Here is a 24,457-nt window from a genome sequence, read left to right on the forward strand (position 1 = left end):
TATATTTCAGCCAAAAATATATTTACAGCAGACATCAAGTGGCTTGCTTCCGTTTAGGTTTCATCTGTTCGTGCATCTCTATATGAACAGCTCCACGAGAACGATCTCTAAACATGTTGTCATGAAAGCTGCAGCAAAATAATGATCATTATGAAATATGGTTCAATGCATTGGTGGACATTAAAATGCAAAACGATCATCATATTTCGCAATAATAAACTAAATTTTACTGATCAATATCATTTAAGGAATGTTTACAGACACGTTGCAGTTGCAAGAATAGAAGCTGGCGTCCTCTAGATATGTCACCTTTGTAGTAACCTTGCGATGAGTACAATTTGCGAGTTATAGACTCTCAAAAATAGGCCATCAAATGCAGTCGCGCCTAACATAGTTTTACATCATTTCGTTTTTTTTTTCTGCAGGGAACAAAACGTCTTTATTTTCTGCTGTATGAATGCCAAGGTTAAGCGAATATATCTTTTACAATTTTCATCCTGGTGCTTTCGTAAGTGGTCCGTTTGTTAAAACATAACGGCTGACAATTGACTGAATACGGTAGCCTTAAATAAAGAGGTGTAAAAAATTTAAGCCATCGCTAGGACGTTCTAACACATGGAGAAAACTTAGGCAAAAAACCCTGCAGTCGCCATTTCCCTTCCTTGTGATAAGAGAACAAGTTTTTCTGCGGAACAACCATGCAAGAAAATCGTTTTTTATTCAAAAACACTAAATCACTGCGCTTCTGTTGACACTCAGGGCGTTAATCATAGCTGGCCTAGCTGTTGTTCCCTTGAGTAACTTAGGTTATAAAACCCACCTTTCGCGCACAGACCTGGGGAGCAAGCGATCTTCAACTCATTAGAAACTGCATCTGCTGAAGACACAGCTGCACCCGCTGAGCCAAAAGAAAATACATAGTCGCTGACAGATATGATCCCTGTGATTACATAAACATCAACCCTCTATGAGTCCTCGCTTGTTTTTTTCTTCGCATTGACTGGTGAACTTTACACACACAAACATCACGGCACCATTAAACAATGTTTTTTACACATTAAAGAGCAGCACTTAGTATACATTTGTAACCATGAAAAGTGACGAAGTCCAGCTGCGCAATCATCGTTATTGAGTAACTCGGACATTTCGGCTCATTTCTGAGGGCGAGGAAATTTGGTTGAAGAATAAACAACCTTGGTTTGACACAACCCGATGTGCTTCGTCGTCGATGTGTGGTCCATAAATAGCCATTTGGACAACGGACTGCTCCAGCCCTCTGGGGTATATTTTCTGCAGAGAACTTCAGGTCTTCGGTTTGAGCTCAAGGCTTGAGCTTGAATAGTTACGCACAACCGTCCTGCGTTATCAACTGATCACTTCGTAGTGCATGAACTTTCCTGGAGGTACAAGGCGTCATTACCGGCGCCTCTCAGAACCGGTGCCTCCCAGCACGACATCGCCGGAACACTGAGAATACGAAGCACACAAGCACGCTGACGCAAACAGTCAGGCCCACACCAATGATCCACCAGTAGGCCTGAACGGTTGCACGGTCCGCTGCACAGAGGAGGGCGTCCTCATCGGCTGCTGTCTTTAGCAGTTCGTCAGAGGGTGCACGGGGAAGCCTGGCGTCGGGCAGCCGCTGTGGACAATTTGGAACACCATTGCAAATGAGTTCCTTTTTGATACACACCATGCTGGTCGCGCAGAGGAACTCGCATTCCTTGCTTAGGGAGACGAGAGTGTCAGGAGTTGACGGCGTTGGCAGTATTTTCACCTGGGTCCACCACAGTGAGAAATTGGTCGTGGCCGCATCTGCAGATCGGAATTCAAGGGGTACCTGGATGGACGATTATAGAACATGAAATTAGCTAAAGCACCGCGGCGGGATAGTTTATTGGGATTCATGATAACACGGTGCAGCGCGACTGGGCGAGGCCAATGTGTGTCCAATTCTCCATGTCCTCGTCCAGTCTTACTGCACTGTATTCAAGAAATGAGCACCACATCACTAGTGCAAATGAAATAAAGAAAACAACAAAGCAGCAAATGAACAAGTTATCATCGTGCTGAGGGTGTGCAGAACGGAAGCTACTAGTAACTGGGAAATTCCAAAGTTCGTCTCATATTTGAATAGGTCAATGACCAGAAGCCTGTGTTTATGTTTGCAATTCACTGAAACATGAATACGAGCTCCAGAAACCAACTAGCCCGCGTCACCGCCGTGGTCTTTGGGTTATTTTTAGTACTCTGTGACCATAGGTTTTGTCATCGAGTCGCAGTGAAATACATGTTCTTCAATATCTGGCTGAGCTAAACAACATGTTGTTCATGTTCATAGCATTGAAATCTGCTTAAAAGTTGTAAGTATTCTTGTGGATCAGTTGAAGTATTATCTTTAAGCTATGGCTATCGTTACATGGCGTTAAAATTTTAAAATGCCAAAGCCGTTCAGATGAAACACTCTGCCTCTTCATCTGGAATGACTACAATTTACGAACTACGCAACCAGAAGCGTGATCGCTTTTGCTCACCCAACCATATGTAACTTTGCTGTCTTCCTCCTCCGAGACGTCATAATTCGACACCACGCTCCTCTACAACTCATCACTGACTGGGCTCGCTACTTCCTATATAAAGTTGCCCACGACCTCTTGCGTGGCCGTGCGAGAAACCAATCTTATCACTGCTTGCCACCTTCATACAAGTTATCACACAGAGCACCTGGAATAAACCCTCACCGTCACGCTGGCAATACATTCAAATACAACAATTCCGGAATTACCCCAATGTCTTGATTCGCTCCTGGTTCGCCTGCATTTATGGCAGTAGCTTACCTCAGACACTAAGACGTACGCTTGGGACAATTCCATGGCTAGAAACCGGCTACACAGGAATTACATGTCGAATATCTATATCATTAGACATAAGAGGTTCCTGTTTGCATTTCAGCTTTTGCTGATGGCATATCACTACGAACCATCATGGTTTGAACGTTGCCCTGCCCTTCATAACGTTAGGAGTAAAGCATCTCAGCATGACTGCATGGTTTTCACTGTTTTAGGTGTCGTACGGACGAGACCCGACGTTGCCTTCGGACATGCTCCTTCCAGCTCTTCTTGAAAGGACATTAAAAGGCTTCCGTGGCCCTATCTGCAAACCTCCAGAGGCATCTTCGTGCTGCGCAAACATAGCAGCGGCGCATCTATATCACCCGTTAGCATTACTGCTATTTCACCACTTGTAACATGGTCTTTCTTTGGCCCCCGTCGTGGAACGTCGGCTCAAACAAAAAGTTGCTCGTACTACTGTAGCACCTACCATGTCTAGCGGAAACTGACCGATGCAAGATAATAAATGAAGCCTCTTGATGCCACCGCAGCTCGAGTTTCATCTACTGTCGCCGTCATCGCCCGCCTAGAATGATACGGGCGGTACTGCTCACCCACAGCAAGCACCGACACGGCGTCTTTGCTGCCGCGAGACATCATGCCAGAACGGTGTGCCAGCGAGAACGCTGAAGACACTGCCGAAGATGACGCACGCTGATGCTTGCACACTTGTACGCCTACTTGTGTGCAGCTGAACGGATTGTAAATAGCTGGCAAATAAACTATGTTATTGCCTCGTTTCACCAATATAGTAATATATAGAAAGGTCAAGGAGCCTTTCGAGGCAGTTTTGGTGCTGCCGTACCGAGCACTAAGTGTGCATTCGTCTAACGTGTGCAAGCAGTTTATAATATTTATATTGCAACTATATTCATAAGTTGAAATATGCGCAACTCGAGGCTGAAAACTTATCCTTTGAAATATATATTGACATACATACATTGTTTCAGTTTTTCCGGAGGCAGTATTTCACAAACCAGCGTTAGAAAGCCAGCACTCGGCGCTGGAAGCGTGTGCATATAATGGAACAGTGCCGAATATTGTGAAGTGGTGGTCACGGTGAAGAAAGCAGCAAAACTATGAATGGCGAAACTAGTGCTTTATTGGGCGAACCTGTGCCCTCAAAACCAGGCTACACTAAAGCACAACGATAGCGGCGAACACAGTCATGATCGGCTAAAATCTGATCAGCGGCATCAAGACGGTAAGTTGGGCGAGTTGGTTAGGATTAATTGTAGGGCTCGTAAAAGCGCAACGTAAAACACGGGCAAAACGAAAGTACAAACGACGACATAGCCCCGTCTCATCGTATTTACGTTCCTTTTATCCGTGTCTTGCGTTACGCTGGTACGAACCTTACAATGAATATGATGAGCGGGTCAAGGGTGTCATTTTTTATGCATCAGTCATCGAAGGTTCCAGACATATTACCGGTGCTCGCGTCGCGCATACATGAAATCAGATTACGCAATGTGCGGTGATAACAGACCGCAGATTGACCCATTGATAACATTCGAGAAGATTGAGATACCTGCTGGCACGTCCTGCGCTGTGCGATAACATTTGTTTAGCGTTGAAACGGGGTCACTCGACAAAGATAACAAAGTACATGTGTAAATATTCACACCGCTTATATAATGAAAACAGCTTGTTCAATTAGACTGGGTGCATGACGCAAATATCGGTGAGCATTCTCGAACGTAATCGAGCACCGCCCTAGTATCATCGAACATGAAGATTAACCGGCGCGCTTGACCCACGAATCAGCTTTCGACAACGTACGAGAGTGCCCACTACAATTGTTGCAGTTCCAGTGTTACTTCTTTACCAGTGCACATCTTCTACAAATAAATATAAAAAATTAGGGTTGTATATCCGGTCGTCCCAGGTGGTTTATCAGACACTCCAGATACGAGTCAGAGAAATCACACGGCACCTGAAAGTCGGTTTACTTTACGGAGCAGTGAGAGGGAAGGAAGCGAGGGTGGAGAGGAACTTCCAGTGATGCACGACAATATGACGCCGCCTCACATGGCATCACGAGCCAGACACAAAACCGTCGGCAACGAAACGAACATAGCTGTGAACGCTGCTTCGAAGGTAGTCCTACGGCAGCACAGAAATTTTGCAGCAGTATCATGTAGCTGCTTTCACTGCTTGCATCTTCACCAGATAAAACTAAAGATGCCGCTAAGAAATAAAAACGCTGCCGCTTCGCCATCATCGACGCAAGGTCCACAAAGCACTACCGCATCGTAGCACAACCTATAGGGCCGGGCCGTAATCGGAAAAGCATGCTGATGGACCCGAGTGCCCTCTTTCGACCCACCAAAGATGACTGCCTCTTGCACGCACTGAAACAACCACCCAAAATTACTATTATATGCATGACTTAACGTTTGGCACGGAATCGTTCCTCGGTGTCACTACAAAAGACATCATGGATCCCGTGGGGGAAGTTTTTTTTACGCCATTCTTTCTGTGGTCGGTGTCCGTTATTCTGTGCCAACGTCGGCACAAAGTAATACATTGAATGACAGTTTCTTACAGTCAATCGGTTTGTCCTATATATTCCCCTTCACGCTATTTCATTAATTATTCTAACTACCTATAAGTAACACGACGTCCACATCACTAGCGATGGCTCTTCGAAACTGCATGTTGACTTATTCATATGTAAAGCCAATCACCTTTCCAAAACGACTGTTATCACTGTATTCGATGGGATGGGTTGGTTCATCTTTAGAATAAAAACAGGAACAGCGCAACAAAGGACGAGCGAGTAATGTTGACTTATTCATATATAAAGCCAATCACCTTTCCAAAACGACTGTTATCCCTGTATTCAATGAGACGGGTTGGTTCATCTTTAGAATAAATACAGGAACAGCGCAACAAAGGACGAGCGAGTAATGTTGACTTATTCATATATAAAGCCAATCACCTTTCCAAAACGACTGTTATCCCTGTATTCAATGAGACGGGTTGGTTCATCTTTAGAATAAATACAGGAACAGCGCAACAAAGGACGAGCGAGTAATGTTGACTTATTCATATATAAAGCCAATCACCTTTCCAAAACGACTGTTATCCCTGTATTCAATGAGACGGGTTGGTTCATCTTTAGAATAAATACAGGAACAGCGCAACAAAGGACGAGCGAGTAATGTTGACTTATTCATATGTAAAGCCAATCACCTTTCCAAAACGACTGTTATCACTGTATTCGATGGGATGGGTTGGTTCATCTTTAGAATAAATACAGGAACAGCGCAACAAAGGACGAGCGAGTAATGTTGACTTATTCATATATAAAGCCAATCACCTTTCCAAAACGACTGTTATCCCTGTATTCAATGAGACGGGTTGGTTCATCTTTAGAATAAATACAGGAACAGCGCAACAAAGGACGAGCGAGTAATGTTGACTTATTCATATATAAAGCCAATCACCTTTCCAAAACGACTGTTATCCCTGTATTCAATGAGACGGGTTGGTTCATCTTTAGAATAAATACAGGAACAGCGCAACAAAGGACGAGCGAGTAATGTTGACTTATTCATATGTAAAGCCAATCACCTTTCCAAAACGACTGTTATCACTGTATTCGATGGGATGGGTTGGTTCATCTTTAGAATAAAAACAGGAACAGCGCAACAAAGGACGAGCGAGTAATGTTGACTTATTCATATATAAAGCCAATCACCTTTCCAAAACGACTGTTATCCCTGTATTCAATGAGACGGGTTGGTTCATCTTTAGAATAAATACAGGAACAGCGCAACAAAGGACGAGCGAGTAATGTTGACTTATTCATATATAAAGCCAATCACCTTTCCAAAACGACTGTTATCCCTGTATTCAATGAGACGGGTTGGTTCATCTTTAGAATAAATACAGGAACAGCGCAACAAAGGACGAGCGAGTAATGTTGACTTATTCATATATAAAGCCAATCACCTTTCCAAAACGACTGTTATCCCTGTATTCAATGAGACGGGTTGGTTCATCTTTAGAATAAATACAGGAACAGCGCAACAAAGGACGAGCGAGTAATGTTGACTTATTCATATATAAAGCCAATCACCTTTCCAAAACGACTGTTATCCCTGTATTCAATGAGACGGGTTGGTTCATCTTTAGAATAAATACAGGAACAGCGCAACAAAGGACGAGCGAGTAATGTTGACTTATTCATATATAAAGCCAATCACCTTTCCAAAACGACTGTTATCCCTGTATTCAATGAGACGGGTTGGTTCATCTTTAGAATAAATACAGGAACAGCGCAACAAAGGACGAGCGAGTAATGTTGACTTATTCATATATAAAGCCAATCACCTTTCCAAAACGACTGTTATCCCTGTATTCAATGAGACGGGTTGGTTCATCTTTAGAATAAATACAGGAACAGCGCAACAAAGGACGAGCGAGTAATGTTGACTTATTCATATATAAAGCCAATCACCTTTCCAAAACGACTGTTATCACTGTATTCGATGGGATGGGTTGGTTCATCTTTAGAATAAAAACAGGAACAGCGCAACAAAGGACGAGCGAGTAATGTTGACTTATTCACATATAAAGCCAATCACCTTTCCAAAACGACTGTTATCCCTGTATTCAATGAGACGGGTTGGTTCATCTTTAGAATAAATACAGGAACAGCGCAACAAAGGACGAGCGAGTAATGTTGACTTATTCATATATAAAGCCAATCACCTTTCCAAAACGACTGTTATCCCTGTATTCAATGAGACGGGTTGGTTCATCTTTAGAATAAATACAGGAACAGCGCAACAAAGGACGAGCGAGTAATGTTGACTTATTCATATATAAAGCCAATCACCTTTCCAAAACGACTGTTATCACTGTATTCGATGGGATGGGTTGGTTCATCTTTAGAATAAAAACAGGAACAGCGCAACAAAGGACGAGCGAGTAATGTTGACTTGTTCATATATAAAGCCAATCACCTTTCCAAAACGACTGTTATCCCTGTATTCAATGAGACGGGTTGGTTCATCTTTAGAATAAATACAGGAACAGCGCAACAAAGGACGAGCGAGTAATGTTGACTTATTCATATATAAAGCCAATCACCTTTCCAAAACGACTGTTATCCCTGTATTCAATGAGACGGGTTGGTTCATCTTTAGAATAAATACAGGAACAGCGCAACAAAGGACGAGCGAGTAATGTTGACTTATTCATATATAAAGCCAATCACCTTTCCAAAACGACTGTTATCCCTGTATTCAATGAGACGGGTTGGTTCATCTTTAGAATAAATACAGGAACAGCGCAACAAAGGACGAGCGAGTAATGTTGACTTATTCATATATAAAGCCAATCACCTTTCCAAAACGACTGTTGTCCCTGTATTCAATGAGACGGGTTGGTTCATCTTTAGAATAAAAACAGGAACAGCGCAACAAAGGACGAGCGAGTAATGTTGACTTATTCATATATAAAGCCAATCACCTTTCCAAAACGACTGTTATCACTGTATTCGATGGGATGGGTTGGTTCATCTTTAGAATAAAAACAGGAACAGCGCAACAAAGGACGAGCGAGTAATGATGACTTATTCATATATAAAGCCAATCACTTTTCCAAAACGACTGTTATCACTGTATTCGATGGGATGGGTTGGTTCATCTTTAGAATAAAAACAGGAACAGCGCAACAAAGGACGAGCGAGTAATGTTGACTTATTCATATATAAAGCCAATCACCTTTCCAAAACGACTGTTATCCCTGTATTCAATGAGACGGGTTGGTTCATCTTTAGAATAAATACAGGAACAGCGCAACAAAGGACGAGCGAGTAAAGAGCACAGGACAGAGCGCTTTGTCCTGTGCTCTTTACTCGCTCGTCCTGCGTTGCGCTGTTTCTGTTTTTATTGTAAAGATGATATGAATTGCTCCTATAGCGCTTAACAACTATACGTCACTGATGTTCTCGCTGACTGGGAGTGCGCCCTATCAGTATGGAACACAGGTCACGTTACACTGATAAATAAATAAATGAATGAATAAATAAATATATCAATAAATAAATAACCTTTAATCGTTTCTTGCCATGTCACATAGATAAAAATGGTTTATTAACACAAAATCGCTAACGGAATGGTCATGACGATTAACAACAAATTTCATCTTATTAAACCACACCTGCGTAAGTTGTAAGCCGTAAGAAACATTCGCACATACTCTTTTTCAGTCTATAGGTGAAAGCACACTTTTTTTTAACAATTTCCTTTTCCATCAATTTTTTTTTTTCACCTAAATTAGAAACTACTTTTTATTCCGGATGTTTTTGTAGCATAAGATAGGCAACTCACCATTGCTAAAATTATTTACGTCTATAGCATAAACGCTGAGATGCACCATCGTACATAATTTATTAAGGCACAGTAAAAAAAAAAAAAACGTTGTTATAAACATTGGCTTTTCCCTAGTGTTGTTTGTCGACCTACTTCTGTCACCAAATCATAAAAAAGAAACAATGGGGTTTTACGCGCTAAAACCATGTCCTCATCACGAGGCACACCGTAAGGGGGACTGCGGAATTTTTCGGACCGCCTGGGTTTTTTTTACGTCCAGCTAACTCTACGGATGTTTTCGCATTTAGCCCCGATCGAAATCCCGCCTCCATTGCCGTGATTTGATGCCGCCATCTCGTGCTTAGCAGGCCATCAGCTTATACACTGAGCAACGACCACCGGGTAAAATCCAATCTGGGTCTGCTGTTACTCGAAAAAACCAAAACCGCGCATGCATACGAAGCTGTCGATGGATGACGCCACCGCAACACTTTTGCCGCTTCGACTGATAAGGCTGGCCTCTGATCCCAGTGCGCACAGAAGTCAGTGTGAAAGCAAGCGGCGGATGTCGTCTCCGAATGACCAAATTAGCATCGGAGCCTATGGGACGTCTTTCCTTGCAGCCCGCTATCGCGGCGCCAGTGTCCTGTGTGCTCTCGTTTGCTCAACTGCGATTGGGCAAACATCCTTCACGAGCGACACTAATGCGGTCCCGTGACTGGCTGCTTCCTTCGCTCGCACCCAATACCACCGGGATAACGTCTTTAGCGTTCCCGTGCTTTGATGCGCACACGTCCGAAGCCATGTAAGAAAGAACAAAGAGCAACCGAACAAGACTCCACCGGAATCGCAAGCGGTAGACGACGTCGGGAAGTGCTCCTGCTTGCCTTTGAGCTGCTGGAGGGCTAAGTTGATTATTGGGATGACAGCGAGGCAGTTCTGGAGCTCTGCACAATGTGCTTACTTCGTTGCGCCGTTACTTTGCATGCGAAAACAGCCACACTGCTTGTTTCGTGGAAGTGTCTCGTTCGCAACAGTGGCATATTCCCTGTGAGGGACGCTCATTGAAATTCTTGCCGAGCCAGTTCAGTAAAGCTGACGACGATTTTCTGAATCTTCAGCTAATTTTTACTTCTATCGTATAAAATGACATGACGCACAGAACCTGAGAGACGGCTAAATGCATAATATAGTATTTGCATTGTATTACAGTAATAGGTAGTATAATATTTATGACCTGCTTTGCGGCTAACATCTGAATAAGTTTAATTAATTTCAGCCTAAATTGTCTAGAAAGTGCTTCTGCTTCAGTTTCTGACAAAGCTTGTACTGGCTCGGAATTCACAAGCATGCAATATATTTTATGCATGCTGTATATAGTCCCGCCCCAGCCGTTTACGCATTTAGAATGGACAATTCAGCGTAAAGTACAGACGGCAGATACAGCGCTCATTAACAACCATTCTTTACTCCACATCTACTGTACTGGTAAGAAATATAATCTGCGCCGCAAATATAAAAATCGAAAACAGTTCATTACAGGCCACTGCAGTCTGCAGGCTCCCGCATTATATTAGTAGCGTATTTCAGTGCAACGAAAAGATACACCCGGCATTCTAACACATGAATTGCTGTCTTGTTATATGGAGCATCCTTAATTCACCTCGCGTACGCATTGCGAGGGTCTTCTTTTAAGTAATAATACTTTGTGACTCTAGTCTGTATACTTGATTTATGTATTTGTGGTTTGTATGAATAAACTCAAACTTCCAACTTCTGTGCATCGTCCAGTTTTGAAGCTATGGTTCACAACATTTTAAAGTGAAGTTTTCTTGCCTATCAACCCATTTTTACCTGAGTCGGTTGGTCGCTCCGTTACTGGTTGAGTTCCGGACGAGTAGGTTTCTCCTCACTAATAAACACAAAAAAGGAACAAATGAGTCCTAAAGCGGCATTCGAACTTCGGCCCTTAGTGTAGAAGCCCGATACTGTAACCGCCAAAATGCTACGCTCTATTTCGTGGTATTTATTTCAGGCACATGTGCGATAAACAAACAGATATGGTATATGGTCCTTGCGCGGTGCTACTAGAAGGTATTTCTCTGCTCGGTTACGCTTTTGCCGGAGCAAGGCAGGAGGCCCGGTCAGGACAACTTTCGGAACACGAAGACGCTTTCAATGCCGTAAGATGACTGATCTGGAGGAACCGGAAAATTAAGGACAGCGGCAGCGACAGCGTCGCTGCTTATGAAGAGGTAACACTGAACACTGCAGAGATAGGGTCCTCACTTGGTAGGATGCGTTATGCTATCAGGATTGTCAGTGCAGGTTTGGTTCTCGTCACTAACGTAAGAGGCTTGGTGACGCGCTGAGCGAAAGTGCAGCGTAACTACAATCTAGAGCCGGCGCAGCAGTCAGCTCGCCCGCTCACTCGTTTGTACAATCCGAAGTTTGCGATTTCCAGATAGGTTCGCTTGGTTTCTGCGCAGCGCTGCAAACACTTTTTGTGTGTGTGTGCTTCAACCGTCTTTTGTTGCTAACGTTGGTCAAGAGCCTCCCAGGAGAGTTGATTGGCGGGACAGCAAGTGACAAACACTCACCTGAAGACACGGGCGCCATTTCGCGTTTGATAAATGTGCAAAACATGCGACCGTTTCCGGTGAGCGAAAACTCGAAAGAGCAAACTAAAAATACAATAAAATACCAATAGCCGACTGGTGAATGTTACGTATCGTTTCAAATTACGTGCTGTAAAAAACAAAAATACTATTGTTTTCTATTTTCCACGTAAGAAGATCGTGAACGAAACTATTAGACAACTTCCAGCGTGGTGAAAGAGGCGCGCTTAGTTTCTGTAGCCTTCGCTTCATAGCCAAGAGAAGTTGTCCGCGAGTATAGAAGGGTTTGGGTGCGAGTTAGTTTGTACGGGTCATTCATTTTAAACAGCGCGAAAGAAAAATACACGGACAAGGAAGAACACAGCACCTGCTCTGCTCTTGTGCGCTGGCGTTATTCATGGTGTTGAATGGGTGTTTAAACTTGCTTTTAGGCGCGAAAAATAACACACGGGCAACAGAAGAAACTACACGGGCAGGCGCACACTCGCAACTGATTTTTATTTTACCCGATGGTTCACTTACGAGCTATTTGTCTTTTAATATGTAAATATTATTATGTATAATACTAATATGTAATATATCTGTATTATGTAGAAATACAGCAGAATCGCTGTCTTTCAGATAGCAATGTCAGTTTCTGTTCGAGTCACTTTTGGACAAATACGAGGACCTCCTTGCAGTAAATGATCAGAATGAATGCTACTCTCGAAGTAATATTGCGGTGTACAACAAGAACTGTCAAACTGCTACTCTCCCGGACACACGCGGCTCGTCGCAGGTCCATGTTGGGCCCGCGATTACGCCCCCCCCCCCCTTTCCCCAAGTGTGTACTTCTAAAGACCACTTCCCTTGGGGAAGCACGATGCAGAGGCGAAATCAGCGCTGCATGAGTGGCATTGACAACGACCAGCAGCTTTGTTGGATTAAATAAAGCTTATTAAAAAAATTTTTGACCCGAAAAATTTTGTTTCACGGCACTTTACACGTGCCTGTCTTGCCATCCTTGGTCTAGATGCAGAAATGTACTGTATGAAGCTAGTAAAAATAAACTGACCTCGCGCATTGATGAAAGTTCAAAACTTGGCATTGAAGCACAATATACCCACACAATGCTGGTATATAAACGTAAAGAGCGATGCGCGAACTAGGGATATGAACTCAGATTCTAGGAAAATAATAAAAGGAAGAGATCAACGTACGCAAACCAGACATTGAAAAGATACCATGAACACCATCTCGCCGAGAAAAATGTTGTGCACGCACAGCCAACGTCCTACTTAACCTGAGCACTTCAGTCACATCTTTAGCGGCCTAATAATAACAAACGCGAGCGTAAGAAGCGCATATCAAATTTTTCGAAAAGAAGGTGCATTAAGGTTACCTTAAGTCCCCCCGGCTGAAAATTCCCGCATCATTCACAGGGGAAGCAACGAGGCGCGGTTAAGTATGACGGAGGTTGCTCCCACTCAAGTAGCACCTTTATTTATTGGATTCACACGCATGTTCGATGGCTAAAGAAGGCTCTGCAAACGCAGATTCAATACGTCGGTTTCCATAAACTTCTATAATCCTCAGTGATGGTGAATTGTGGTACGTCGCTCACAAAATAGACGGGTTAATTCAAGTTTAATGGCGCAAAAGCGACCTAGGCCATGCTGCGCCAACCACAAGTTGCAAAGAAATCGGCCGTTAGGGCTTAGAAATCTCCGTTACTTCAAGCCTGTGTATAAAACCGGCTTCGTTTAAAAAGTTTAACAATTCAATGAAAGGTACTAGTGGGTCCTTGAGGCAGGGCGCAAAGTTATGTGCAACTTATACAGATTCTGCAAACGTTTCCCTCTCTATGTTTCAATATCTGGACATGTCATAGCAATGTGCATAACTGTAAGCGGTTCATGGCACTTCTCGCAAGCTCGCGGTTTTTCTTTTCGAAGTAGAAAATTGTGTGTCAGGTGTGTATGCGCAATTCCAAGTCGACATATAATAACCCTATAGAAGTGTTGCTGGGGACTTCACGATTTTCACTCGCCAAGCAGAGGTTTCGTTTGGTGTAACTTCTTACTTATGCAAAAGATAGAGACAGAGAGAAACAACTTTATTAATCTCGCCCTAAAGGGAAATGGGCTGCGAGAAGAAGGCGAGGGAGGTTAGTTAGCCTCCTCTACCACCGTAACCCAGCTCAGGATAGCTTCCTGAAGTTCGGTGTTGTAGCTGCGCATGGCAGCCTCGCACAGCTCCCTACTACTTAGAACTCTACAAAGAATAGGGTGTGGGGAGTGGTTCTTCCATTGCCACATATTGGGGTTAAGGTTGACTGTGCTAGCAACACAAAACTTGCAGGCTGCGGTAGGGTACATTCGCGGTTGAATGTTGTGCTGAAAGGCAGGAGATAGAAAATTGCGAGTACGCCTTAGTACCTCGTGTATACGTGATGACCGAATCATTAAAGGTGGGAGGCTTAGGCGACCTAGGCGGTAACGCCCGCAAATGTCGTGGTATATAAGTAGTCTGGCTTTGGAGGTGAATGCTAGTCGAACCTGCGTTCGGCTCATGAAAGCTCGAGAACTTAGGTGGCGCGCTTCATTGCTGATTAGGCCTGCGTCAGCAGGTGTTAAGATTAAACTCGGAAGTTTGGCTGGCGGATTACAAGACAGAATGGCTAGGGCTGTCCTGCAAACCTTACACGCTCCGAAGTTATGTGTGGCAGTTTTTGAGTCACACACTAGGAGAGAGTAATTAGGTATTCTTGCACCGAGTGCCACCACCACCTCTACCGCCTCCTCCTCCGAAGAGGCTATAACAGATGCTCCCGCAAAAACACTGCCAGTGGAGTCAACGACTGATATTGCGAATTTGAGTCCACATGGACACTCTGCGGCATCGACATAGAGCAGGTCTTTGTAGTTAAATAACTTTTTCCGCAGGGCTTTAGCTCATTGTTGCCTTATATGTTCGTGATGAACAGGGTGCATATTCTTAGGCAGAGGAACGATATGAAAGTGCTCATGTATCGGGTGGGGAATATTGAATTTCTCATTGATCATGGATGCTCGCGCAACGCTTAGGGAGTTTAGGATGTGCCGACCAGTGTGGTTATTCAAGAAACGCAGATATTGAGCTCTCAGGTGGGCTTTTGCGAGCTCACTGAAAGAATTCAAGGTACCTGTAGCCAGAAGTCTCACAGTGGAGGCCCTGCTTTGCACTCCAATGGCAAACTTCTAGTCTGCGTATATCTTCCTCGGCCCTAATTAAGTGGAGATAAGGAAGGGAGAATGTGATTTTACTGACGGAAAGCTCCTGTACCAGTTTTAGCAATTCTGCCTCGCGGGGACCTCCTTAACTTATTGTACACCCTTCCTATGATCTGTGTGGTGTGGCCTAGGCTGGCAGTAACAGTTTGAAGTGTACACGTATTGAGTCGGTTAGATTGAATGTACATGTGAAGTACACGCATTTTGTCTGCTACGGGAACTAACTTCCCGTTAATGTTAATGTCAATGTTGGGCCTATCACGTTTATTTGCGGATAGAAGCAACAGCTAAGATTTGGCAGGCGAGCACTCGAGATTATTGAACCTGGCTCTCGTAGCCACTGCATCTGCAGCCTGTTGTAAGGTATGTTGAATGTAGCCATCCGAGCCACCCTTATTCCATAGGGTAATTTTGTTTGCTTATAAAGAACATTGGGGATACTGTATTTTTTTAAAAGCGTCGCAGCAATATACCTCGTAGCTAGGTTAAATAGAAGCGTCAAAAGCACAGATCCCTGAGGAGTGCCTAAGCTACCTAGGCTTACGAGCAATAAAAAACTGCGCTAAACCACAGGACGAGTTGAAGGGACACAGACAACATAGAGCATAGAGCAGGTCTGTGTTCCTTCACTCGTCCTGTCGTTTACCGCTGTTTTTTATTGCTCGTAATCATGAACCAACCAGCCCAAATGCGTACTCTTCTACCTAGGCTGACTGGGGGAGAACTTTGATCATTGAGACTAATAACAGCTGTGCGATTGACAAGAAATTTAGTTAATAAAGAAAACGGTTATTAACATTCAATTCACGTAAGATACATCCATGATCTAGCTTGTTGAATGCACCGCAAAGGTCGAGTCGTACGATGGCTTAGGTATCTTTACTAAATGTAGTGGTAAGGAGATCATGCCTGAGCCTTAGCATGGCATCCTGGCAAGAGAGTGACTGGCGAAAGCCAATCACTGGCGGGAATAACTGATTGTCTTCCGTGTATATATTTAAGCGATTAAGCATGACATGTTCGAGCGTTTTGTCCAAGCTTGACGTGAGGGAAATACGTCTAAGCTGAGCTATGTTAGATGGTTTATTGGGTCTGGGAATGAAGATTACTTTAGCGGTTTTCCATGTGTTCGAAAGTGAGATGTTATCGAAGCAGTGATTATAGTATTCTGTGTGGGCAGAGATAGATTTGTCGCCCATATTTCGGAGTAAATTGTTATTTACATTACGCATACCCGCAGCAAATGTAGTTTTAAGGGAAGCTAAGGCATGTCCAACTTCTGTCTGCATTATTGGGGCGTCGAGAAGTTCATTAGCCTCACCTGTATAGCCTCGATTTGCGTGAGCTGTGGTAGGACGGAGGTTTAAACGTGCAAGCTTCTGAAAAAGGTGGGAAATGTTATTGTGTTAGTGCAATAATTGAGTGATGCAGTGACCGTGTTGCGCGCGCGAGGTTGAGGGATCAAGCGAATTTCTCAGCAGTGGCCATGTCATTTTACTACTGAGATTACCATGCATGCTCTGACATACTTGGCTCCAATATTAACGAGTTCAGCCACATATGGTTGGATGTCATCATCAGGTCTAGCTACACGGGTGCAAAGCCTGCGGTTATGACGGCGTATTTTCCACCGCTTTCATAGTGATTCCTTCGCTTGCCAGATGTGTAGTAGATTGGCATCAACTATTTGAAAGGGAGCATCAGGTGTCATAGTTGTAATATGATTGTCAACGTCCATTTGGAGTTAACTGATCGATTGCTGTAGATCAAGTATGAAATTTCGAGCATTATTTGAGCGAGTTTTCCGAAATTTCTGCCGGTCCGCAAGTTTTGCAGGCAGAGTGTGAAAGGGCTTGTGAGAGAAAGTAACAAAAATCTGAATAGTTGAAATCTGAACATGTAGAATAGTTCCTTTCAGCTGGAGACAAAGTGCGGCTTGCGTACGCAATGACGCGTTAAACTCCATCTTCACACTGTACGAGGACGGCACCAAGGCCAACGTGGCTGGCATCCGTGTGCAACTCTGTGTCACTGTCTTCGTGAAAGTATCCTAGAACTGGAGGTGTGTGCAGACGTTTCTGGAGTTCACAGAAGGCCTCTTGTTGGTCCCGCTCCCAGACAAAGAGATAATTATACTTTGTTAACCGTTGCAAAGGTTCGGCTATCCGCGAAAAGTTAGCCAAGAAGTGCCAATAATACGCGCAAAGCCCTTGAAAACGGCGGAGTTCGTGTTTGTTGGAAGGTGCTGGAAACGAAGCAACAGCAAAGGTTTCGTCGGGGTCTGGTGGAATGCCTTCGTAGCTGACGAGATGGCCTAAAAGTTTGAGTTTGTCATACGCGAAATGGCATTTTTAAGGCTTTCAAGACAGGCTAGCAGTACGAATTGCGCCGAGAACTGCTTGTAAGCGCTGGAGATGCTTCTCAAAAGTTTCTCAAAACACAACGGTATCATCTAATTAGACAAGGAATGACTGATACTTGAGACCTAATAGAACCGTGTCCATCATGCGCTGAAAAGTAGCAGGCGCAGAGTACAATCCTAAAGGAAGGACCTTGAGTTCATAGAGTCCGTCAGCCGCAAGAAATGTGGTTTTCTCACGGTAACGTCATGAACCTTTATTTGCCAGTAGCCGCTGCGAAGGTCCATCGATGAGAAGTATCGAGCTTGTCGAAGGCGGTCCAAAGAGTCGTCGATGCGAGGAAGGGGATAAACAACCTTCTTTGCAGCGTTGTTAAGCTTGCGATAGTCAACTCAAAAACGCAGTCCACCGTCTTTCTTTTTCACCTGAACCACAGGTGACGCCCATGGACTGGTGGAGGGCTGTATAATGTTGTCGGTAAGCATTTCTTGGACTTGATTTCTGATGGCGTCTTGCTCTTTGCAAGAAATACGGTAGGGACGTCGGTGCACGGGTCTTTATTTGGGATGTGTAATAATTCTGTGCTTCGCAATAGGCGTTTGGTTGACCTTCGATGTTGAAGCGAAACAGTCCGCAAAAGTCTGTAAAAGGCTTCGAATGCTAGCTTGCTGTTCACATGGTAATTGCGAATTCACATCTATTTTGCTGTTGGCTGGTACGTCACAGTTAGAATCTCCTTCATTGTGTTCTACAGTTAAACAAGCAGGAGAGTCACTGACTGGCTCCAAGTAGGCAATGGCAGCTCGTGGGCCGAAGTGCTCGTATTCACGACTGAAACTGGTCACTAAAATCTGAGCAGTGCGTGACAACAGCTGCAAGATGCCGCTGGCTGTGCAAACCTGTCGAGCAAACAAGACTGGCAGATTGCCTTCAGCGATTCCGAGATGGGGAGGTTCAGCGTCTGTTCATACGGTGATCAACGCAGTACTCCGGGGTGGTAAAGTAGCACAGTCACCCGAAACACGTAACACCGTGGACTGTGGGTGATAGTGGTCCGAATGAATTGCGTGTTCGCTGGAAAAAGTGGCAAGCAACTCGCGAAGGTTCTTGATTGCGCCGTTCTCCCGAAGAAAGTCCATGACGAGTATGACCTGCCTAGAGCACTCTGACAGTATAATAAATGAACCGACAAATGTGCCCTCACAAATTTGCACCCTCGCAGTGCATTTGCCGATCCACGTGAGAACATGACCACCCGCTGTATGGAGCTTAGGTCCTGGCTACGGTGTCGTCACCTTGTGTAGTGCAGTAGCCAGTTGTCCGCTCATGACAGAATAATCGGCACCAGTATCGACAAGAGCGGTTACCGGGTGGTTACCTACAGAAACGAGTATGTCCGCTGAAAGAAGTTCACGGTTTTCGAAGGAAGGTGCCCAAGGTACGCAGCCGTCGTTGTCGTCGTCGTTATCGTCGTCGTTGTCGACGTCGTCATCGGGGCGTCCCAGCGGAGGATCTTTCAAATTGCGTTGGACAGCGGCTCCACCCCAGGAGGTCGCTGTGCTTAGTTTCCCCGACTTGCACTCGTGGGCCGGTTGCCCACGGAAGCGGAGAACGTAGTGTAGCTGGTAGGTGACGCTGGTCATCGAGGAGATGGTGATCGTGACTGGCACCTCTGTGGAGACGGAGATCGGGTCGTTGACACGGACTTTTCAACCGGTGTGAACTGCACGCACGGCGACGAAGTTTGACTGGCCACATATTGCTGAGTTTCTCTCGGGCGCTCTCTGTCACGTGGGCGACCAGCGCCGGGATGATAGCCCGGGAGTCCTATTCTTCGGTAGTAGCAGGCACGGTACAAGTGGCCCGCTTCGCCACAGTGGAAGCAGAGTGGCTGATAGTCAGGTGTGCGCCACACGTCTGTCTTTCGCGTATTGATTCGGGGGCTTGTGGACCCATGCATATTTGCATGTGAAGCTAGGCCCTGGAAGTGGCACGGCGGTTCTTCAGGAGAAGGCGGCTCACGGTAGTTCACGGGTTTCGCAGGTAGCCTCACTGCTTGCGCATAAGCCAGTACGGGGGCGGCTTCAGGTCTGGTGTGCACGAATGGCTGTGCCACCTGGCGGACTTCTTCGCGGACGATATTTGTGAAGGATGTTACGGTCGCTTGACATCGCACTCCCTGTAGTCGATTGAGCTCCTCACGCACGGCACTACGGACAAGCTCTCGAGCACATCGGTGTCACAGGGCAACGAGAGAGAAGATGCTAATCACAGGCTGATTTGGAGATCGTAAACCGAGCAGCGTTGCTGAAGGGCTTGCTCCATTGTTGTCACCTCACTGACGATCTCAGCTACTGTAGCTGGAGGCCTTCGGATCAGTCCAGCAAACAGCTGCTCTTCCACTGCACGCATCAGCAGACGAACCTTCTTCGCTTCTGTCATGCCCGGGTCAGCACGCTTGAAAAGCCGAGACATGTACTCTACGAACATGCCTGCGCTTTCGTTCAGCTTTTAAACCGTGGTCTGAAGGGCTTACTCTGCTCGCTCTTTTCTTGCGGGACAGCTGTACGTATCGCGTATCTGCCGTTGAAATTCTTGCCAGGTAGTGATGGATGGCTCGTGGTTAGCGAACCATGTTCGGGCAGAGTCCTCTAGGGCGAAGTACACGTTCCTTAACTTTTTCTCTTCATGGCAATTATTGACGTCAGCCACATGATGGAAGTCATCGAGCCAGTTTTCCACGTCTTCAAAAGGCTCACCATGGAACGGCCGCAGCAAGCGTGGCGTGTGGAGACACAGAGACGCAGGAGGCTGTCCCGTACCGTATGCCTCCTGTGTCAGGCTTGCGGTTGTGGTGGACATCCTCAGAAGATCTTGCAGGCCGTATTCCGGAGGCAGTCTTTGAAGCCATCGGCTTTTGCGTAGGTTGTCCGCTTCCAGTTCCTGAATGTCAGAGTACATAGACGCATACGCAGCAACTCCATCAGTTTGTCACAGACAAAGCCACAAAAGACTTCGGTCCACGCTATAGATATTTTACATAGTTGTCCTGGCACCTTCACCGTTGTCTTATTCTGGGAGCCAACCAACATGCCTAGCATGTAGCACCGAATTGCACCGAGTGGCTCTCAGTTGTGTCAAGGTCGTGGCAATATTAGGGCACTCGAACCTACGACCTTTGTTGGAAGTGGCATCCTCGACCTTTGGTGGGACCCGAATGCAATGGCACCAAAATTGATGGTGTCACAATTTACAGTCACACCCACGGCCATTGATGGGAGTGGAAACCATCAACTTTGGTGCTATTTAAGGCTAAGTTACTTAAGTCACTCAATACCAAAACTTTTGGAGGGAGTCGTTGCCTGGACCTCTGGTTGGGCAAAAATTTATTGGCTCCAAAATTGATGATGTCATGATTGATCGTCAAACCCACGACCATTGGTGGGAGTCGAACCCATTACGTTTGGTCTTAATTAAGGGAAAGTTAAAGAGGTCACTCAAATCCACCACCTATGGTGCGAATTGTATCTTCGACTTTTGGTGGTGCCAAAATTCATTGGCAACAAAATTGATGTTCCCGCCAGTGATGGTCATACACGCGACTATTTGTGGGAGTCGAGCCCACGATGTTTGCTGTTAGTTAAGACAAAGTTAATTAACGCACTCGAACTCACTACCTTTGGTAGGAGTCGTATGCTCGACCTTTGGTGGGACCAAAATTAAGTGGCACCAAAATTGATGGAACCACCATTGAGGATCGAACGCAGGATCATTAGTGTGAGTCGAACCCCCGACCATTGGTGTTAATTAAGGCGAAGGTAATTAAGGAGCAGTTGGTTAAGATGGATTTAATTAAGGCACTCGAACCCACCACCTTTGGTGGCAGTCGGATCCTCTGCATTTGGTGAGAGTCAGACTTGCAGCCTTTGGTGCTAATTATGGAGAAGTTAAAGAAGGCATCGTTAATTAGGATACGGTCAATTAAGGCACGAATCCACGATCATTGCTGGCAGCAAAACCCGCGAATTTTGGTGCTAATTCATAAGAGCGAAAGAGAGAGAAGAAACTTTTATTCAAAAATAAAAAAAAAAATATCCTGTTTGGTGAGATCCAGTCATGACCCACACTGGCCTCAGCCACCCATTCAACCTGGATGATCAACGATTGCTGGTCGGCCAGGTCAGAGCTGCACAGTCGCGCCTTCCACTGCTCTAACCTGTGTTGGGCAGCCAACTCGCCAAAATGCGAAATTGATCTTAATTAGGGCACAGTTAACGAGGATATATTTAATCAAGGCATTCGAACCCACCAACATTGGTGAGAGAAACGAAGTAGAACACACTCAAATACGAACTCCAAATAATTTATTTGATGCCTCGGGAGCACGAAGGCTTTCGTCTTCATCTTTTTTAGCGTATGCTAAAGCTACTGTTTTTTCTAGTGTATCATTCGTAGTCTGTGATGATGTTAGAGCGCAGCTCTTACGCGCCCTTTCCTGCGTTGACCGTCAGCCTCCTTCGGCGTAACCGTGCCGACGAGCTCAGCGGGGCATGAAAGACGGTGATAGCGAAGAGAACACGTCAAGGAAAGCGGAGGAAGATGGTATGACGAAACTGCAAGAAGAAAAGCGTAGTGCCCCTCGAGACGTCTTTTGCGTCGACGATTGCTACAAGGTAGAGTAGCGCGCGTCATCTGCTCACCGATGACGCCATCGATGAGGCATGCGGCGAGCGCGTACACCGATACTATATATGGAAACAAACCATTGCATGAGCCGAGGTCTTCCTGCGGTGGCTGCTGGGAATCGCACCCACGCGTCACCTACGCTCTGCCTCTCACGAGCGCTCGATTAGCGAGGCAGTCGCGCCACACTTCGTTCCGTTTGCAAATGCCGCATGAGACAGATAGTGCACGCCAGCCAAGATATCGCGATATAAAAAGCACGATAAACGATATAAAAGCATATTAGGGAGCATCGTAGTCGTTGCTAAATTTTTTAATTCGTTCCTGGGAAAAAATATACTTCTATCATTGGCGTATACCACAATTTCTACCTATGGGCCCTTAAAGTGTCATCCGTTGATGAGATATTTGTCAACAAAAGTTAGCCTCTTTCCCCTCCAATTCCACACCAGTGGGAGTAAAAGCTGGCGGACGTTTTCCCCACATAATGCTTCCTGTAGGGTTAGGTTTGTTTACCAACTCTTGACTGGCCTCTCGCATCTGCTCACCTCAGTATTTATTTATTTTTATTTATCACAATACCCACAGCGCCCGTAGGCATTACAGCGGGGGGGAGAAGGAAACAAAGAACCAATAAATAAAGCGGGCAAAACATAACATATACCCGGAATGCTGTCATACTCGCACATACACACGAAAACACTATCTTACTTCAGTGGGCGTATACAGTTTGAAAATACATCATTTGACAGAATCATTGCGACATCGGACGGTAGCTTGTTCCATTGGCTTATGGTTCTGGGGAAAAATGACATTTTAAACGTTTCAGTTTTGCAGGCTATTTCTTTAACCTTATTTTCATGGTCCAGCCGTTGAGAAACGTAATCAGGCTTGGAAAAATATTTCCCGGGATTTATACCTGTTCGAGAGTGGAATATGTTATGAAACAGTTTCAGTCTGAAATATTTCCTGCGTTGCTGAAGTGGCTCCCAACTGAGGCTTTCTTTTGCTCTTGATACACTGAAATTCCTAGTGTAGTTTGAATAAACAAAACGAACGGCTATGCTTTGAATTCTTTCTAAACTGTTGACGTCACGTGCCGTCCACGGATCCCACACAGCACACGCATAATCCAGAACAGATCGGACATTTGATTTGTACAATGATACCTCTGTCTCCAGGGGCAAATGCTTTGCATTTCTGCGCAGGAAACCTAGAATGTGGCATGGTTTACTTGTGATATGATCAATGTGACGGCTCCAAGAAAGAACACGTATGATATAAACGCCGATATGTTTGTGCTCCTGAACCGATATTCTCATGGTTGAATTTAAAGAGTAACAGAAGTCATGAGGGGTTCTTTTCCTCGAGAAACGCATATGAACGGTTTTTTTCAAGTTAATGTGCATATGCCACTTGTTGCACCACTCATTTACCTTGTACAGGTCATTTTGTAAAACATTGCAGTCATGGTTAGTATGAATAGTCCTGTACAAAACACAATCATCGGCAAATAGCCTGATTAGCGATGAAATACCGGAGCGAATATCATTTATATAGATAAGAAATAAAAGTGGTCCTATGACTGATCCTTGGGGCACTCCTGAGGACACATCAACTTCACGGGATGTTTTGCCATTAAGCACAACTTTTTGTTTTCTTAAATTTAAGTATTCTTTTATCCAGTTAACAACCGTACTGTTTATATTATATATTTCTAATTTTTCTATAACTAAAGAGTCAGGGACCACATCGAACGCCTTCTTAAAATCTAGAAACAAACAGTCAACAGAAAAACCCTTGTCCAAAGCTCCTGCTAAATCATTCGTCAGCTCAAGCAACTGTGTTGTACAGGAAAATTCACTGCGAAATCCATGCTGCTGGGGGCTGAGCAAAGAGTGCGCGTTCATGTGGCTCATAACTACTGTAAAGCACATGCTCAAGTATCTTACATGAAACGCTAGTAAGCGAGATAGGCCGGTAATTCGAAACACTATTTCGCGGTCCACCTTTATGCACAGGGACGACATTGGCAAGTATCCAGTCATCTGGTAAAGCTATTTCTAGTAAAGATTTAGTAAAGATATTTGTACAGATATTTTGTAGAGAACACTCTCGGCATATTCCGTTTTAAAATGTTAGAAAAGGAGGATACCTCAATATGCGTTCGCAAGCTTCTCACTTCAAATGGCGGAAAATAATACCTTAATATTATCAAAAGCGAAGTCTATGCAAGCTAAGTTATGCAAGCTATTTTCCTAACTGGTAGGAAAATACATTATTGTTTCGCTTTTCAATTGTTGGTATGGGCGCTTCCTTGCAAAA

The 24,457-nt window shown here is 44.8% G+C and overlaps 1 protein-coding gene across 2 annotated transcripts in view; it reads right to left on the bottom strand.

Annotated features, from left to right (window-relative positions):
• Positions 1–204: 204 nt before the first annotated feature.
• LOC126526674 (uncharacterized) overlaps positions 205–24,457 on the bottom strand; it is a 424,404-nt gene continuing 400,151 nt past the window's right edge. For both annotated transcript variants that reach the window (XM_050174536.2, XM_055068341.2), the window contains exon 10: positions 205–1,840. In XM_050174536.2, coding sequence (XP_050030493.1) covers positions 1,430–1,840 — 411 coding nt within the window. In that variant the 3' untranslated portion in view covers positions 205–1,429. The remainder of the gene's footprint in view (positions 1,841–24,457) is intronic.

Source organism: Dermacentor andersoni, chromosome 8 (assembly GCF_023375885.2).
Source record: "Dermacentor andersoni chromosome 8, qqDerAnde1_hic_scaffold, whole genome shotgun sequence".
NCBI lineage: Eukaryota > Metazoa > Arthropoda > Arachnida > Ixodida > Ixodidae > Dermacentor > Dermacentor andersoni.